At 69.6% G+C, this 18,885-nt stretch overlaps 1 protein-coding gene across 1 annotated transcript in view; it reads left to right on the top strand.

The window, feature by feature from the left end:
- Positions 1-18,885, top strand: part of LMOD1 (leiomodin 1) — a 21,223-nt gene extending 2,338 nt beyond the window's left edge. Inside the window, exons 2-5 of the mRNA XM_036235519.1 lie at positions 949-2,962; positions 16,258-16,605; positions 16,702-17,901; positions 18,294-18,885. Coding sequence (XP_036091412.1) covers positions 2,702-2,962; positions 16,258-16,605; positions 16,702-17,901; positions 18,294-18,320 — 1,836 coding nt within the window. The 5' untranslated portion in view covers positions 949-2,701 and the 3' untranslated portion in view covers positions 18,321-18,885. The remainder of the gene's footprint in view (positions 1-948; positions 2,963-16,257; positions 16,606-16,701; positions 17,902-18,293) is intronic.

Raw genomic sequence — 18,885 nt, 5'->3', positions numbered from 1 at the left:
GTTAGGGGGCCGTGGGCCCCGCCCTGTGGGTCTGGATGCCGTGGGTGTGTCGTCTGACTGTGGTCCTGGGGCAGAGACCACCGAGCCTGAACGAGAAGGGACCCAGGCGGTGCGGGGCCGAAGGTGGCGAAGGGGGGACAGTGGGCAAAAAGCCTGAAGAAGAAGAGTCCCTGGGGGCTGGGAAGAGCTGCTCTTAGCCAACTGGGCAGAGATTGGCCGAGGCGGCTCTGGAGCCGGAGTCGGAAGGTGGTGCTTCTTCTGGAAAGTTCCTCCTAGCGGGAGCAAGGCTGGTGACCTGAGTGGGGGCGGGAGCATAGTGCCGTGCATGGAGCCCCCCCAGCGTGGCCAAGCCCACGCGGGCCAGCTCAGCCCTCTGGGACGCCCGCCCCAAGCCCTCCCCACGGAACTCGGGCGTCTTCTCGGGCTCCCAGCAGCCGCTTCGACCCCTCTCACCCCACTTTGCCTTACAGAGGAATCCCTTCCACCCCGTTGGGTCGTGCGTTTACAAGGCAACGCCATGTCGTAATTGTTTTTGTGTCTTTCTCACTGCAGAGCTTGGCAGGGCACTGCGTACACACAGCAGTATCTGAATAAATGCTTGGGCGAAGGAAGGAAGGGAGGGAGGGAGGGAGGGAGGGAGGGAGAAGGAAGGAAGGAAGGAAGGAAGGAAGGAAGGAAGGAAGGAAGGGAACCAGGTGAGAACACAGGTGCATGTACGTGTACGTGTGTGTGTTCCGAGGGGGGTTACTGCTGAAGGATGAAAGGGAAGAGCGAGGGGGCAGGTGGGGGGGGGGAGGGAAGGGGCCGGGACCAGGGTGGGCGCGACTGGACAACCGCTCGTGGCGAGTGAGTGTCACCTGCGCCAGCTCGGTGTTTCGCGTGCGGGCTCGGACTTCACGTTCACGGCGACCGTACAGGGTCAGTACAGCTGCCGCCCGTGTTTTACAGAACGGGAAGCCGAGTCTCGGGGAAGAGGGGACTGGCCCAGAGCCACGTGGGCCGTAAGCAGCACTAGGAGGACCTGACACACACAGGTCTGCTGGCCCGAGAGCCCGCCGTGTGTGCGTGAGTCTGCGTCTGTGATTGTAAACGCTTCAGGCGGACGGCGCTGCGCCCGTACCCCGCGTCCGCTCTCGGTGTCTGCGAGTGGCTCGGGCTCGGTTTTTGACTCCGCTTGCCGGCGATCACCCGAGTTTGGCCGTGGGAGGCCCAGGCCTGGGAACTGCCCTGCCCTCCAGCCACCCCTGCCGTGTCCCCACAGCCCCCAGCTTTCCCTCTGAGGCGTTTTGTCGATGTTTACTTTTTAACGACTTGTTTGAAGTTCTCTGTTGATTAAGTGTCTTCCCTGCTGGACGGAAGCTCCACGAAGGCCGCGCTGCCCTCTCTTCGGTGGCCTCCCTTGCTTCTAGGACAGGGCCTGACCGAGGTGACGCACGCTGACCGACTCCCTGACACAGGGCCTGCCGCCTCTTAAAAGTGACGGCCCAGGCTCCTCGGCGCCGCCCCCCCACCTCCCGCCATCTCTGCCGCCTCCCTTCGGCCCCCAGCCCCCGCGCCGGCGCCCCCGGCCTTCCCTCGACGCGGGACTAGCAGCTTGAAATGCAGGGCCAAGTTTTTCCCAGACGGTCCCTGGACTCGGCAGGTGCTGGTCAGGGTGGCCAGACGCCAGGAAAGGTGGACGCAGCTGCCGGGGTGGCTGCCGCGGGCCTCTGGGCGTCTTGTGGCAGAGGGAGAGGCGGGGGATCGAATGTCTCCGGCTGGCCAAGGAGCGCTGCAGAGGCCTGTGGTGCTGCGTGCCAGCCCAGGCTGACGCGTCCCTGAGGACGGGATCGTGCCCTGGACCGAGATGTGGGTGGCCTCCCGCCAGCGCCGCCGGGCTCCCAGGGGCGGTCTGCAGACGGACAGACAGACACCAGCTCAGAAGGAAGCTGCGGAGAACGGGGGCGTCCGGCCCTGCCCCCGAGCCTGGTGCCCTTGGGGTGTCCCGGCTCTGGTCACGCTTTCTTCCCCAGACCGGCTCATTTTCAGTCGGTGCCTGGTGAGGGTTTATTTCCCTCTCTCCCAAGAAGGGGCCGGAGCACTGGAGCCTCTGCTGCTCAGCGCTCAGTTCCGCGGGAGGCGGGCGGGGAGGGTCCCCAGTGCTGAGCGTTTTGGCCGTGAGCAGCGGCCGCACATGACCAAATACAGGCGAGCTCTCCTCGCACTGGCCTGGGTGCCAGACAGCGCCTGGGGCAGAGGTAGACCATGCACTCGAACTCAAACTCGAACCAGAGGAACCCCCATGGCCCGGCCCGCCCTCCCGGCTCCCCACGCCCGGCCCCGCCTGCCAGCCGCTGCATTTTTGTGTCTTTTTCTCATTTCTCATGGCGTGGCCCCTTGTCTTTAAAAGTGTACTAAATTTGGTCACACAGCACTCCAAGATTCCCTGGAATGTCCTCAAGTTTCAAGCGCTCTGACAGCCCGCAGGCCCGCCCCGCCGGGGGCCGGCCTCTCCTTCCAGGGCCGGCCTCTCTGTCTTATTGGCCGTTGCTGAGACCCGCGGCCCAGTAGCCCAGAGCTTGGGGACGCTGCTTCCAGCGCACAGCACAGCACCTGTGGCCGGCTCGAGCTCCGAGCAGCAGGGGTTTGCTCCGTCCAGACCCGCCCCCCACCAGGACCGCCGCAGCCCCCGCAGGAGCAGAGCCGCAGCCCCCTCGCCGAGATGTCCAAGGTAGCCAAGTACCGCCGGCAGGTGAGCGAAGACCCTGACATTGACAGCCTGCTGTCCACCCTGTCCCCCGAGGAGATGGAGGAGCTGGAGAAGGAGCTGGACGTGGCGGACCCTGACAGCAGCATCGGCGCGGGGCTGCGGCAGAGAAACCAGGCGGAGAGACAGTCCACGGGCACCTACCACCGGGACGCCATGCTCGGCTTCTGCGAGAAGGAGACCAAGAAACTCATGCAGAGGGAGCTGCCCGTGGACGTGAGTGCACTGGCGGGCGGGAGGGCCGGGGGGGCGGGGGACCCCGTGCTGGCGAGGGAGAAGCCCCGTGGCGCAGGAGCCGCTTCAGGCGGGGGGCGCCTGCCACCCCGGCGTCTGTGCGCTGGCGGGTCGCGCCCCTCCCGCCGCGTCCAGTGGCGACACGGGCAGCCGGAGGTGGTCCCCGAGCCCGCCGCCGTTCCCTCCACACTGTCCCGCCCCGATGCGGGCAGGTGGGGACACAGGACCGTGCTCGCAGGCCCTCGCCAGCCTCGGGACGGCTAAGCCCTCGCACGGGGAGCGGCTCTGCGAGCCCGCTGGGCTTCTGTGGCACACGGGCCGTCGAGGAGGCGGGGGTCGCAGCGCTCGGGAGCCGGGAAGCGTGTGGCTTCGGTCGCATGGGGCGGATGGTGCGCGTTCTGAGGGAGCCTCTCGGGGGAGCAGCCGGCAGTCGGCCTTTCCCGGCCACAGGCCCCTCTGTGGAGGTTTCCCAGTGGCGTCTTGCCCCAGGCGGACGGGCGGGGAGGGTGAGCAGAAGCCTCTGTCCCTGTCTGCCTGCTGCGGGCGCCAGCACACCCGCCTCCTGTCGTCCGGGGTTGGTGCACGGGGTTCTTTTTCTCACCGCGTGGTCTTCTCAGGACAAGCCAGCCCCGCCCCGAGAATGACTGCAGAGCCCCCTGGTCTGTGGGGAGACTGTTCAGTGGGCGCACGGCTGAGGGTCTGCCCAGGCTCGCCACTCGGCGCTGCCAGCCACGTCCCTCGTGTGAATTCTTGCAAGGGACGTTCGGTCACCTCAGTCCTCATCCTCCGTTTTACTCCTGTGGAAACTGAGGCTCAGGGCTTCAGGTGACAGGGTCATCTCACGGAGGAAGTGAGAAGGGCCTTGCTATCACCTGAACCTCCTGTGAGCGTGTGGGGCAGGGCGAGGCGGTGGACGCGTCACAGGGATGGACGGGGGCGGCGGGGGCCAAGGGAGGGGAGCAGAGGCCCCCAGGCTCTGTGAGCGTCCCCACCCCCGAGGCCCAGGTTCAGGTAGAGTGAGGGGCACCCGGGGCCTCGAGTTCACATCCGGGCTGGATGCAGGTAGGCGGTTGCCTCTGACAATGACGCACAAACTCTAGGACATTTACGGGAAAAGTGGGGGGTGGGGAGCAGGGGCCCTGCCGTGCAGGCCTGGCACCTCGCGATGGCCCGGAAACGCAGGGAAGCCATGCCCCTGGACCCCAAACGCTCACACTGCGGCTCGCCCGCCCTGCACTCCAGTCCCCAGCTTCTGGGCCCCTGACAGATCCTCCCTCCTGAAGTCAAACACAAAACAATCTTAATCCAAAGCGAGAGCGTGGCGGACTCCAGCGGTCTGGGACTTCCATCCTCACAAGACAGTTAGAGCCCAGCCGCCCCCCACCCCCGCTGCCCCCGCCACCCCTGCCAGGCGCACACCTGTTTCTGCAGGTGCAGCCCCAGTCAGGGAGAAGGGGGCGTGTGCAGGCACACGGCACAGCCTCGGGGTGAGAAGGTGCCTTCGGGGTCACGTCTCCCTCGTGGCGGGCCGTCCTCGCCCAGTCCCAGCCCAGGGCGGGCACCGCGTGGGCCGCGGTGCAGGGCAGAGTCATTTCTGGAAACCAGTTTCTTTAAATAAACTGATTTCTGGAAATCAGTGTTTTTTTAATAAATGGAAACCAAGAGCGGAAGGCAGGCCCAGTTTGCATCTTCGGCTCTGGGTCTTCCTGGGGCGGGGGAGCCTCAGGATTCACGCCTGGCTCTCATGCGGGGTGGGGCATTGGCCTCTGGCCTCTGCAGCCACGTCCTGCCTGTCCCTCAGGCCTCAGGCACCACTTCCTCCCGGCGGGCCGGGCGCCGTGTCTGATCCGAGCGCCCCAACACCGCGGGGCTGTGTCAGCCTGTCCTCTTCCTCTGCTCCGTGTGTCGAATGGTTAGCAGGGGTCAAGGCGAGGCCGGGTGGGGCACGGCAGGACGGACCCCTGGCTTCCCTCCTCCCTCCACCGGGGTCGAGCGCCTGCCACGTGCCCCACCTGGTCCTTCTGCAGGCAGAGCCCCGGGCAGGTGTGCAGCCGGCACAGTGAAACCTTGTCCTCGGCTCAGATGGCTCAGATTTCAGGAACCGGATCCCAACAGGGCACCTCGTGTGTCCTCTTTCCTCCCCAGGTGGGAGAGAGCCTGCAGCCTGCCCCGCCTCCCCCGCCCCCGCACTACAGGGCCAGAGGGGCAGCGCCTGCCGCGGCCAGGAGCTGGCGGCTGGGTGGGGGAGGCAGCTCTCTTAGGCCCGCCACAGTGAACCCGAGAAGCTAAGCAGCCGAGCCGCCTGACCTTCCCCGTGGTCACGGGCCCACGCCCGGCCTCGGCGCCCCTCCCCCGCCTGCTCGTCCCGGCCCAGCGTCCACGGCCTCTCCCCAGTGACCGGGGCGTCGGGAGGGGGAGGCTGTGCACTACCCCTCAGATCATCACCCTTTGCAGCAGGCCGGGCCCCGGTGGAGGGCACTGGGCAGCACGGCCTCCGGAGGGGATTAACCCCGGCTGGTGCACACCCAAAATAGCCCTGGAGGCCGGCGGAGAGGGCGGGAGGGCTGGTGGGGCCTGCTGGCCGCGGGGGCAAGGGCAGCCCCCGGGAGCGCCGGCCAGGGCGTGGGGGAGCGGGGTGGACAGCAGCTGCCTCTGCCCAGAGGGTGGAGAGCAGTGGCCGCTTCCTCAGCCAGGCGCCAGGACCCACGAGGGCCTCGTCCTGAGTCCCTCTGTACACGGACGCTCGACGGAGGGGGAGGCACTGCGGCCCCGCCCTCGGCATCGCCCCGGACGGCCGGGCCCAGGGCCGGCTGGGCAGGCGAGGCGGGCGCAGGGCCGATGGCCGGGGCCGAGGGCTGCTGGGAGCGGCTCGACAGCGCGGGCACGTGATGGTCAAGTCCCACTGGCCATCAGGTCCGAGGCCCACCGACGGGGCCGCTGCCAGCATCTCGGGCCGTGGGCAGGAAGGGGTGCCTCTGAGCAGATGCCCCCGGGAGGGGTCCCTCGGGCAGAACCGAATTCCGACGTGAACAGGTTAGTTCCTTGTGCTCATCAGGCCCACAGGAGCGGGCGCGGGCAGACACAGGGTGGACAGGTCCGCGGCTGCGGACTGACTTGGGAGCCATCGCCGAGCAGTTTGAAGCCCCGAGATCCCGTCGGCAGTGGGTGTGGACGGAGGGCAGCAGGGGCCAGGGGCCAGGCCTCCGCCAAGCCAGGGTCCGGCACGGGGGTGACCCGCCGCGGGGAGGAAGCTGGTGGGGAGGGGCTGGCGAGGGAGACGCTCCACTGTGTCCTCGCACACTGAGCAGGGTGGCAGGGCGAGGACAGGTCGGCCGCGGCAGCAGGAAGGGGCCCGCGGGGCCGGGGCGAGGGCCGGGCGGGCGGGACGGAGGCCTGCGGCCAGTCTCCTCCGCGTCTGCGTTCTGCTCGCGGGAAGCAGAGAACTCGGGTGGGGACTAGAGGCGAGCGAGGGCTCGGGGGGTTTCCGGACAGGGCGTGGGCGCGCGTGAGCGCGGATGGGGCCAGCATGGTGGAGGGAGCCCCGATGTCACGGGGAGGGAGGCGGGCGAGGCGGGCGGCGAGGCGGGCAGGGGCGCGGGCCTCAGGCCGCGCGAGGCGAGGGGCTCACGGCCGGCCTCTCGCGTGTGGACGCGTGTGGCTCCGGGACGGCAGCGCCGCAGCCGCGTACAGGCTGGGCGGAGGAGGAGCTCGGGAGGCCGTGACCGACGTCAGAGGTGAAGCCTCACGTCACGAGAGACGTGCTCAGTGCCGCCTGGCGCGGCAGAGGCGGCGGGGCTGCCAGGCGTGAAACCCGGCCCGTGAGCCGTTGCCGGGCCGCAGCCGGCGGCCCCCGGCGTCTACCCCCCGTGCCCCAGAGTGCTGTCCGCACGGCCAGCGCGCCTCAGAAGGCATGTGGGGCCCTCCCCGGCACCCCGCTGACGGCCGGCGAGGCAGGGCGCGTCCGGGCCAACCGGGGCGAGCGGGCCCGGACGCGCGTGGGCCGCCCGCATTCGCTTCCGCGCTGTCCTCCAGCGTCCCGTCTGTATCGCCTCTTGTACGTGACCGTGGATTTTTTCATGCATGTGTTTTTGTTGAAATGTAAATTGCATACAAAGAATCACACAAAATTCAAATGTAGAGTTTCACGAATTCACACAAAGCGAATGAGAAACAGAAGTTGCCAGCTCTGGCGCGAAGCCCCCCCAGCTTTCTCTGCCTCGCGCCTCCGGGCCTGACGCCCAGCCCCCGGGCCCCGTTCCACCTGCCTGTGGGTGCCGCCCCTGCACCCGCCCGGCTCCTCCCGCCCGGCTTCGGCTCCGTGTCCCTGCCGTCTGTGGCAGTTTTTACGCCTTCACCGCCGTTAGCCTCCCGGCCTCTGAGCGCGCCTCAGCACTTTCGCCGAGGTTACGGGTGTTTGGGCTGTTCCCAGCTTGGGGTGCTGCAGACGGCGCTGCGGGGACATTTGTGCAGGTTTGGGGCACCCTCGTGGCTTCGCCGCGGTTGGCAGGTCCCTGGGCGTGGGGCGCACAGCCACGGCCTGGGGCCGCCCCCCGCGCGAGGCCGCCTGGGGTGGGGCGTCGCCGTGCCTGCTTGCCCGTCACTCCGCCCGTCAGCCACGTCGCCCTCGCCCCTCAGGCTGGGCACCCCCTGCCCTGCACCCCCAGCCTGGGGGAGCCCGAGCGCGGGGTGTCGCTGCGGTTCCAACCCACAGCCGCAGCCAGAGCCGCCCAGACGCCTCCCCCTGGGCTGCTCACGGCGCAGTCTGAGTCCCCCAGACCCTCCCGCGCCACCCCCTCTCTGCACCCAGCAGACAGGTCACCAAGGTCGAGTTTCACGGAGAAACTCGAAGCCATCCGGTTCCCCTCTGCTCCCTGGAACGTGTGAGCCTCCCCATGTGCGGACCCCCGTCTCTCCCTGTCATGGAGGGGCGGCCTTCCTGTCCCGCGGCGAGGTCCTGAGGACCTCCTCGTTGCTTTATGCAGGGGGCACGGTCTAGTCTTGTCCTGTTTTACTTGGTGGCATCCGAATGGACGAAAGGGGACCGACTAGTTTGCAGATACCGTCCCCGTCATGCTCGGCCGGCTGCAGAGGGTCACACTCGTCCGTGCTCTTCGGACGCGATCTGGAGGTGGCTTGTGTGCCGCCCTCAGAGGAGGGGGCTCGGCGGCGACGCCTTCTTCCCGGCGTCAGAACCACCCACCGAGTCGGTGCGAAGCCGCCCCGCGTGGGGGCCGGTGCGTGGGCGGCCCGCCGTGCGCCCCGCGGCTGCTCTCGGACACCGCGAGGCTCCAGGACGCGCCGTGCCGTGCCCCCCGTCCCCCCCGTCCCCGTTCTCGCCCCCCCCAGCTCCCGGGGGCTCTGGACTGCAGCCCGAGCTGCTCCGTGTGCCGGTCGCGCCCTGCCGAGGGGTCGGTCGTCTGCGCTGTGCACGGTGGCCGAGGTCTGGTGGCCGCGGTCCTTCAGAACCAGTTCGTAATCGTCACGTAATCCGGCTCGTCACGGACACCACGCAAGGTGCAGGAAAGAGAGAACGCGGCCCGCAGTCCCGTGCCACGAGCAGCGCTGTGCGCCGCGGTCGGGCTCGGCGTGGGGCTCTGCACCCTCGCCTTTTGCAGCTGGGGTCACCTTCTGCAACACGGTCACGCGGATTTGGCTTCCTGACTTTTCTCCCTTGGCACAGTATCATCGTTTTCCCGTGTCGCCGAAAGCTCTTCCTGAACATCATCGTCGCGGGCGTTTCCGCGGCCCACCGTGTGCTGGGCCCAGCCCTCGGACTGAATTTGGACGTGGACGTGGCTCCCGGGCCGGGCACTTCCTAAGGCCCCCGCAGGGCTGTGGTGCCCGTCCCTGCGGACGGAGCTGGCCGAGCTGGCCGAGCACATGGACCAACAGCCCGAGATGGGGGCGGACAGGCCGAACACAGCTGCGGGGGAGAGGGAGGGCTGGCGGTGTCAGGGGACCCGCCCCCCCCGTAGCCCGGGGACCTCCACCCGCCCCCCCCGTGACCCGGGACCGTGCCAGTGCAGGGACCACGGTGGCACAGAGGTGGCCGGCTCCCTTTGTCCTGGGAGGAAAGAGTCGTTTCCACTTAAAGAGTCGAGGCTGCAGACCTGGAAGCCATCGGGTGTGGGGAGGACGCCCAGGAGGACGGTCCCCGGGTCCTTGTCCTGCCTCCAGAGGGCCGGGCCGCAAAGACGCTGGGAAGAGCCGGACGCGTGACGGGCAGACACGCGACGTCCAGTCACGAGGCCAAGTGCCGTCTCCCGCCCAGGAGAGGCGAGGGGCGCCCTGCGCCCGGCGGCCCATCGCCCCGTCCACGTGCGCCTCGTGGCCCTCCGTCTGTGAGCCCAAGATGCCCGTCGACGACCCCTGCCCGCCCCGCGCTCACTGCTCAGCTCGGTCCAGGTCTCCTCGCTTCTCGCCTGGACGTCTGTGACGGCCTCCGGCCGGTCTCTTTCCGTCCAGGGTCCCCCAGCCTCAACGCCATTCCCTACGCAGCCGCCAGGGCTGTCCGCAGCCCGCATTGGCCACCGCCCTTCTGGCCCGCGACCCTGGGGCGAGGCGGGGGGTCTGCGGCTCCGGCCCCAGGGCACAGCGCTGGCCTCTCCGGTCACCACCACATCCGCTGCCCACACGTTACCGAGACTGCCCGGCCATGCCGGACGTGCCCTTCGCCCCTCCACCGGCCACCGGACAGCGCGCGCCCGCCGCCAGCCCCGGCCCCCCGGGGCCCCAGCGCTCTGGGGCGGACATCCGACATTTAAGCTGCTCTTCACGGCGCGCCCCAGACGAGGAGGTTCGGTTCTGCTGCGGGGCGCCAAGGGCAGGAAGCCGGGGCAGAGCACTAGGTGACTCGCTTGTCTCTACAAAGAGATCTCCCAGTTTCTCCAAAAATGGGGCTTGCCGCGAGCTTCTCAGGATGTCGCCGACCAGGTGGCCGGACGCTCAGGTCAGGTCTGCAGAGGGGGGGCTGAGCCGTCACCGCGGAGGTCGGCCAGCAGCCCCTCAGCCCCGGAGACAGCTTCTCAAGAACCTCCAAGCAGACCGGACGGTGCTCCCGGGGAGGGTCCTGGCGGCCCCGGCCACAGGGTCCTCCTGAAACGCCGCTTCTCCACCAGCGGGGAGCGAGACGCCCTCGCTCCCGTGCCGCTGCCTCTCGGGCCCCTGGGGACAGCCGCAGCCACGGAGCCACCGAGCAGGGCCAGGCCTCCCTCCCTGCACGTCCTCCCTCTCCCGGGAGACGCTCGCCCTGAGGACTCGGGGGCACGCGGTGCGGGGGGCAGCCCCCGAGCGTCGCCACCACCCGCTTCCCGGAACCGCCCCCCGCAAGGCGACAGACCCGCTCGCGCCCCGCGGGAAGCTGGTCTCGAGCCGCACGGCGTCAGAAAATGCCCTCATCCCCGGGTCGCGAGCCGCTGCCCTTGGCCACCGCTGCACCCCGGGATCCCGGGAGGTGACGGTGGGCGTTTGTGCCGAGGCCCCCGGGCCCCCCGGCTCCGCGCCGACCCCGCTCACCTGGGGCGGCCCCGCCGAGCAGAACCGGGGAGGCCGCGGCACTGCCCCCCTCTGCCCCCCTCGGCCCCCCTCTGCCCCCACCCGTCCCCTCCACCCCGTCTCCTCCCCAGCACCCTGAGAGGTCTCGGGTTTTCGTGTCGGTTTTTTTTGTTTTGTTTTCTTTGCTATGAAAATGATTTTTTTTTTTTTTTAATATACGACAACTTGTTTTTTCTGACCGCACACGTGATTCAGACATCAGCTACGTGCTGGGGAGACGGTGCCGGGCTGCCCCGCCATCGTGTGCCAGAGCAAAGCCACAGAGACGGAGGTGGAGCCCACCCTGGCCCCGCGCTGCCGGGACAGCGTCCTGCGCGGAGGGCCGGCTCCGGCCCGCAGGGTGGCAGTGGGCGGCTCGGGGCTCGGGGCACCTTGGGAGCCATGCCGGGGACACTGGACGGCGGAGCCTGGAGGTCCGCGCTGGAGCCGGGGACGCAGCTTCGAGGGGCATCGGCCTGGTCCAGAGCGGAGCGACGGGGGGGGCACGTGGCCCGCCATGAAAACGCGGGAGGCTGCGGCCCGTGCACCGAGGGGCCGGCCTTGAGCCGGCCAGAGCCCTGTCCCCAGGGAGGGTCTGAACGCAAACCTTTCGAGACACCCCCTCTTAGCGGGCCTTCAGCCGCCCCCCCCCCCGCCCTGGCGCACGTGGCCTGTCCCAGAGGAGAGCAGGGTGCTCCATGCAGATTCTGGGCTCGCTTAGCCGGGAGCTGACAAGCCTCTGGTTTGGTAAAACGCAGACCCCCCCTCCCCCGCAGCTGCTCAGCGGGGGAGGGGGGCAAAGCTGCTGCCAGCGCCCCTCCCCCCTGCCCCAGGGGGCTGGCTTGTTTACTGCATTCCTTGCTGGGACGTCACCCGTGGGACGGCTCTGGAGCTGCCTTCCAGCTCCTACTCCCTTCCCCCAGCTCCGGGTCTTCAAGGCCGCACACCCTGCCGCTGCCCCCAGACTCAGGTGCGCTCTGTGGTCACAGCTGGTGTTGGGCCCGCGTGGTCTGAAGCCAGCCAGCATCAGGGAGGAAGGGGGCAGGGAGCTGGAGAGCCACCGGCAGAGGACACATGCTGGACAGGGCACGTGGCCGTGGGCCCCGAACGAGGGCCGTCTTGGGCTCGGCGTCCTGGGGGCGGGGCATCCTAGAGATGGCCAGCAACTGGCCCTGCTGGTGCTAAGCCCTCGTGTTGTTTGGGGGTGGGGGGCACACACCCCCCTTCCCGCAGGAGCCCTGCCCCGGCCACTCTCCCCCCAGCTCCGCTTGCTGCACCCCGTGGGCCTGAGCGGCGCTGGGGTGAGGGGGTGGGGTGCGGCTCTGGGGGCAGCTGAGGTGGTCCGGGCCACCGGCCAGTGCCGAGAAGTAAACTAGACGGTGACCTAGCATGGTGGGGGGGCTGATGCTGCGACACCCCGATTCCGTGCCGGGCACCCGGGGGAGTGCAGCCCAGCACGCGGTCCCCGCGCAGGCCCAGTGGCGCAGGCGGGCCGGACGCAAGCCCGCGCCGTGCCACGCGGTGCTGGGCCCGCGGCTCTGACAGCAGCGACGAGCCCTCAGAGCCCTCGCACGGGGACAGGGGAGTGTCAGGGGAGCGGGGAGCGGACCGAGCAGCCGGCGACAGCTCCGGGGTCAGCACAGCACCCCCGAGCCGGGGTGCAGGGTGGCCGGCTGGGCGGGGAGCGGAAGGGGCGCCCCGAACGCCTGTGAAGAGTGGTGACGGGCCTAGAGGGAGAGCGGCTCCGGCCGCCTTGTCACAGAGTGGGGGTCGGGGGGCGTCCCCAGCTTCGGCCCTCTTGGCAGATGTCCAGGGCTTGGGCCGTGGCCGTTGCGTTTTTCACGGCCAAGCGCAGCGTGGACCTCCATGGCCCCCACCCCGCCTAGCGCTGCCGAGCAGGGGGCTGGGGGCCCCGCGCAGGGGGCCCAGCCCGCCGCCCGCGTCCGGCACTGCACGGGGGACCGGGCCCTGGCAGCACGTCGCCCTTCCTGGGGTCAGGACCTTGGTCTGAGTCCTGGCTCTCCCAGGGCAACCCAGTGAGGGCTCGGAGGCCACGGCCGTTCTGCACACGAGAACGGGGGGTGGGGGGGGGTCGTCGCACGGCCCGGGCTGGACCGCGGCAGAGCTGGGCCTGTCACACAGGCTGCTGCAAAGCCAGCGAGCGCCCACGCCCCTGTCTAGGGGACAGTCTGTCCCAGGGCCTGAGGCTCTGCCTAGTGAGTGGGCCCTGAGCCCCAGGAGAGGGCTCCTGCCCCACAGAGAATCTGGTGGCAGGCACCGCCCTCACCCCCCAGGGACAGCCAGCCCCGGGGTGCTTCCCTGAAAGGCCATTAGCTCCTCGAGCATCCCGCCAGGCCCTGCGGTCCTCCTCAGTGGGTGGGGCAGTGCTCCACGTAGCAGGAGGTCCCCACGAGCCCTGGGCCCGGCTGCCTGCCCGCTGTCCTGCTCCCCACACCAGGCCTATCGGGGAGCTGCTCCCCCAGGGGACCCTTGCCAGGCCCTGCGGCCTGTGGCCAGCTGCCGCCTGCCCTCCAGAGTGGCGAGATGCCCCTGACGGCTGCCGTGCCGGATGCCAGGAGGTCCCCAGGTGGCGGCACGGAGCAGTGTGGCCCAGCCCTCGCCTGGCTGGGTCACAGGCTCCGGGACAGGCCGGCCCCTGTGGGGGGTGCTGCCGCAGGCCACACGGCGAAGCCCTGGTAAGTGGCACCTTGGCCCAGGAGAGCAAGAGACAGCGCAGTCCAGACGCCCCGAAAATGCTGTCCTATAACGAACCCACTGCACACGCCCCGGCTGCCCGTGTCCTCGGGGGCTTCAGCTCAGGCTGGGGCAGTCGGCTGAGGCATGGGGACCCCAGAGTCCCCGCTCCCGGCCTGCAGCCCGAGCTGGGCCTTCCGGGTGCCTCCAGGCGGAAAACCTTCGGGGCCTTGGCCGGCAGCCCTGGGACACAGCCGTGGTGGTGTGTCAGGTGCAGCCACGGCCAGTGGCCTGGGTCCCGCGCCCTCCCCTCTCGTCCGAAGACCCCGGGCCTCGTCTCGGAGCTGCCCTCCTGGGGGCCTGCAGCCGCCCCCTCCCCCGGCAGATGCTGAGGGCCGTCCTCTGCAGAGATCACTGCTCATGGTGGTGGGTCCCAGGAGGGAAGGGGGGCGGGGTGTGGTCCGCGTGGGCTGCCGGCCAGTGCCTTAGCCGGGTGGCCTTGCCCTCAGCACTGCTCATTGTTTAGGGACCACGGCGTGGAGGGACAGGCTCCTCCCCGGCCCTCTCTGTGTGCGGGCCGGGCGGTGCAGAGTTCTCTGCTCAACTGGACAAGAGTTCCGGGACATGGTGTGGAGGCCCAGGCAGGGAGAGGGTGGGTGTCCCCCTGGGAAGCCACCCAAGACACTTCGCTTGGGTCCCGACCCGGTGGCAGGCCCGGAGCCCCACCACGTGGCCAGCAGCCTGGAGGACGTGGGGCAGGGGCTGCTCCTTCCTCTGAGCCCGTAGCTAGTCTCCGCGCCGCTGTGCCACAGCCTGTCACAGGCGGTCAGGGCACCCCTTCCGCGCCCCGCCACCACGGGGACCCCCGAACCAGCCCGGCTCCCCTCGCCCTCGGCTGTCCCAGAGGGCCACAAGGCCGGCGGCTGGTGTGCCATCTGGAGGCCTGGGGAAGTTCTTTGTTCTACGGGCTTGTGCCCCTGGGGCTGCAGGGGACAGCGCTGGAGTGAGCCCGCGGGCAGGGAGCAGCCCATGGGGCCCGGGATTCGGCCGCTCCCCAGGCAGAGCCGTTGGCCCAGTCCCCCCCGGAGGAGACGCAGCCCGCCGGCCGGGTGCTGGTGCTGGTGCTGCCGGAGCTCGCGGACGGCCCGGCCGCCCAGGACAGAGCTGCTTCTCCTTTTAAGGCCACGTCTGTGCTGCTGGCAAGGCCGCCCGGCCAGCCGCTCACTCCGGGCCCCTGGAGGGAGCGATGATTAATCAGCCCCCCCACCCCTGTTTTCATGAGGTTCTTTTTAAAGGGTTGGCACAGCTCCCCGAGAAGAGGCACGTGGCAGACCCCCAGTGTCGGGGAAGCGCCCCGAGAGAGTGGGGGCTGCTCTGGGGGAGACCCAGGGGAGAGGGGCGAGGCTGTGGGCAGGGCTTCTGGGGCTCTAGGCTAGGCCGGGGTGCATGGTTCTGTGGGCAGCAGGGGGACGCTGGCCAGGCCGGTGGGCCAGGGAAGGTCAGAGGTCACACTGAGCCGCGATGCTGGTGGGAGGGTCCGACTTGCCGGCTGGGTTTCATCTCCACATCCTGCACCCCGTCTCCTCTACGGTGCAGGGCAGTGCACACGGTGGCCCCTGGGGGCACGGGGGGAGGGGGAGGGCAGCGGTGTCCGCGGGGGGCCTCGCCCAGCTGCTCCTGAGCGAGACTCTCCGGGAGAGGGCGTCTCCGGCCAGGCTGCGAGCAGCTCTCAGGTGTGTCCTGCAGCGTGACCATCAGGCTGCCCCCCCTCCCCTGCAAACCGGCTCCCCCTCTGCCTGTCACACGTGAGGGGCTCCCTGCCTCCGCTCTGTCATGCAGCCCCCTGGCCGTGGGGCAGGAGGGGGGCGGGAGGGGGGCAGGGGTGCATTCCAAGGGCTTGTCTCACCAGGCTCTGTGCCCCTTGGCCGCCCAGCCCGCTGTGATTCTAGCAGAGGAGCCAAGGACTTCTGCTGCCAAATAAACCCGGGGCTGGTCCCCAGTGGCCTGTGTCTGTGTTCAGGTACAAACTGTTTCCACAGGGCCCACCAGCTCTCCCCCCGCGAGGCTGGGCTGCAGAGCAGGGCAGGCCTCCCCGCCCAGCACCCTTGGGAGAGAGAGGCCTTTCTAGCAGGCAGGCCGCATCTCTTCCTCTACAGACCTCGAGGAGGCCTGAGGTCCCTGTGGCCCTGGGGTCGCGTCTGGCCTCGGCTGTCCCCACCCTGTGGGGTGGGGAGCAGGTGCTATCAACATTCGGCTCCGGCTTCGGCCATGTCATGAAGTGGCCCCATGGAGGGCGGCGGCCTCTTGGCCCCCCCCGCCCCCTCCGTGTCCGTGGGCGCGGGCGAGTTCTGAGGTCAGCCGGCCCGGCAGGGGCCAGGCCCCCCAGTCAGCACCCTCCCACGCCGCAGGCGCCCGACGCCACGGGCTGTCCTGGCTCCCGCGCGGTCCGCGTCGCCGACGACAGTGGACAGGATGTGGAAATACCCCTCCCTGGCGAAGTGCGTGTCAGGGACCCGTCGCGACCCTTTTCTTTTTCTTTTTGCCTTAGAAAAGGTACAAGCCACGGAATCTGGGCGTCGGGGAACCACTGACCCACCCTTGGGGACGGGGCCAGGAGAGGGCGAGGCGGGCGAGGCCGCTTAAAGCCCAGTGGTCACGACGACCGCTTCTTTTGAAGAAAGTTGTAACACATCGAGTTCAGTGCAAACGAGCCGCGATGAGCACAGATTCAAAACGCCGAAGACGGGGCCGGAACCAGCGATTTGCCTTTCGCCCCGGGCTGCAGCTGGCTCAGCCGGACCCCCGGACGCAGCCCTCGTCCTCGGGCAGAAAAGGACAGCCCCGAGGACCCGGGAACGCGCCGCCGGCCCCCCCGGCCCGGGGGCCGGCTGGTGTCCCGGGCCCCCGAGGAGCGGGGCCCGATGCGGGCCGGCTCTGCACGGCCCGCGGCCCGGAGGCCCCGCGGTTACGTAACCACCGTCCACGCTCGTCCACCCTCGCTCCTCTCCCTCGAGCCGGCTCGTGTTCATTTTTCTTTTCTGAATTCTTAGGAAAGCAAGCGAGTGGCGACCGCGGCGGACGCCAAGAACGGAGCAGAGGGGAGCAGAGACGCCGGCAAGAAAGCCCCGGGCCCCAGACAGGGCTCCGAGGCGGGGAGGGAGCCGAGGACGGCGGCCCTGCAGAGAAGCTTCTCGAGGGGCAGCGGTGACGCCGAGAAAGGCGCAGGTGCGGAGCGGCCCAGGCCCACGGGGGAGAAGGTCGTCGGGGGCAGCGGCCGGGGCCGGGCAGCGGCGGACAAGACAGAGGCCGGGGGGGACGTGCGGGCGGACACAGGGGCCACCCCCAGGAAGAAGGAGGAGGGGGAGAGGGGCGGCGCCAGGAGCACAGGCTTGAGCAGCGCCACGGACAAGGGCAAGGGCAAGGACAAGGGCACAGACAAGGGCAAGGACACGGAGAAGGACAAGGACAGGGACACGGACAAGGGCAAGGACAAGGACACGGACAAGGGCAAGGACACGGACAAGGACAAGGGCACAGACAAGGACACGGACAAGGGCAAGGACAAGGACACGGACAAGGGCAAGGACAAGGGCAAGGACATGGACAAGGACAAGGACAGGGACAAGGACAGGGACAAGGGCAAGGACAAGGGCAAGGACACGGACAAGGGCAAGGACAAGGGCAAGGACAAGGACAAGGACACGGAGAGGGAGGACGCCAAGGAGAGGGGCGAAGGCGGGGGAGCCGAGCAGGGGAAAGGGGGTGGCAGGAGCAGCGAGGCCGGGAAGGGCGCGCCCCCCCAGGAAAGGGCCCCCCCCGCGGCAGAGGGACAGGCGCCCCCGGAGGCGGCCCCCAGCATCTTCGACGAGACCCTGGAGCAGGTGCGGGCCAACGACCCCGCGGTGACGGAGGTCAACGTCAACAACTCGGACTGCATCACCACCGAGGTGCTGGTGCGCTTCGCCGAGGCCCTGGAGTTCAACAGCGTGGTCAAGGTGTTCGCCCTGGCCAACACGCGGGCGGACGACCACGTGGCCTTCGCCATCGCCATCATGCTCAAGGCCAACCGCAGCATCACCAGCCTGAACCTGGACTCCAACCGCATCTCGGGCCAGGGCCTGCTGGCCATCTTCCGCGCGCTGCTGCACAACGGCACGCTGGCCGAGCTGCGCTTCCACAACCAGCGGCACATCTGCGGCGGCCAGGCGGAGATGGAGATGGCGCGGCTGCTCAGGGACAACACCACGCTGCTCAAGCTCGGCTACCACTTCGAGCTGGCCGGGCCCCGCATGGCCGTCACCGGCCTGCTCAGCCGCAACATGGACCGGCAGCGGCAGCGGCGCCTGCAGGAGCAGCGGCGGGCGCAGGAGGCCGCCGCGGAGAAGGGCGCGCCCCCGCCGCCGGCGGCCGGCACCCGGGCCCCAGGCACCCCCCGGCCCGGCCCCCAGCCGTCTCCCAAGGCCACGCCCAAGAACTCGCCTGCGAAAGGGGGTGCCCCAGCGGCCCCGCCGCCACCCCCGCCCCCCCTGGCCCCTCCGCTGGCCCCTCCCCTGGCCGTGGAGAACCTGAAGAACTCGCTGTCACCAGCCACCCAGAGGAAGATGGGGGACAGAGCCCTCCCCGCCCAGGAGAAGAACTCCCGTGACCAGCTGCTGGCCGCCATCCGCTCCAGCAACCGGAAGCAGCTCAAGAAGGTGAGCGGGCATGGGAGGCCCAGCCTGGGGCCCCGGGGTGCACCCGTGCCGGGCGGGGCCTGCCCCCCTCAGCTCAGCGCCCAGGGGCTGCGCCTCGGCCCCCGTGCGTCCGGCCCCCACTCCCGCGTCCCTGGCCCCTCCGCACTGTGCCCGCCAGCTGCCCCTGGGCCCTACTCCTTGAAGCCCCGCCTCCCTGGGCAACTGAGCCCGCGGCCGGCCGGCCAGCCCCACGACCGCGTCCGGGACAGGCTCCAGGGACAGGAAGGCCGCCCGTGTCAGCGCCGGGCTTCCTCGCGGCTCAGACACGCACCGCGCTGCCCGCCGCCAGGGCCGGGGCCGGCGGGGGCGTGAGTCCAGCTCCCTCCTCAACTCTCTCCGCTTTGCCCTTACAGGTGGAGGTGCCCAAACTGCTCCAGTAGGGCCAGGTGGCCACGTCCTCCAGGGCCGCCCCGCCCCAGCTGCCCCGCCGAGGTCCCCGCTCTGCCACGGGGCGCCTGGAGGGCGGCGCTCTGCCCTCCTTCCCTTTCCGGTCTGAGGCCTCCAGACGTTTCCCTTCTCTCTGGAGTGAAGGATCTGGACGAGAGTCACTGAGGAGGTGGCACCCGCGGGGCCCACGCAGCCGGCAGGCTGCCCAAGGCCTGTGGTCCAGGAACGATGTCCCGCGGGGCCCACGTCACCAGCCCAGCCCACCGCCCTCGGGGCCAGGATCCGGGCCTCTGAGGAGCCCCGGGGCAACGCTGCGGGGCTGGTGGCCGATGGCGAGGGCCGAGGGGAGGGGGCCGGGCTGATGATGCCCCAGCCCCCTCGGAGAGGGTGCGGCAGGGGCAGCTGCCTGGACGCAGAGTGGGCCCCACGCGGGGGCAGGGCAGCCGGCAGCCGGACCGCAGCTCCGCGCCACAGCAGCTCCCGCACACCTCTGCTGCCGTGCAAACGGCTGTCTGTTTTTCCGTAAGATTTTGATAATATATGAAGCCTTCAGCTACG

The sequence above is a fragment of the Rousettus aegyptiacus genome, unplaced genomic scaffold (genome assembly GCF_014176215.1).
Source record: "Rousettus aegyptiacus isolate mRouAeg1 unplaced genomic scaffold, mRouAeg1.p scaffold_m13_p_18, whole genome shotgun sequence".
Taxonomy (NCBI): Eukaryota; Metazoa; Chordata; class Mammalia; order Chiroptera; family Pteropodidae; genus Rousettus; species Rousettus aegyptiacus.
This window is presented reverse-complemented; position numbering and strand designations above follow the sequence as displayed.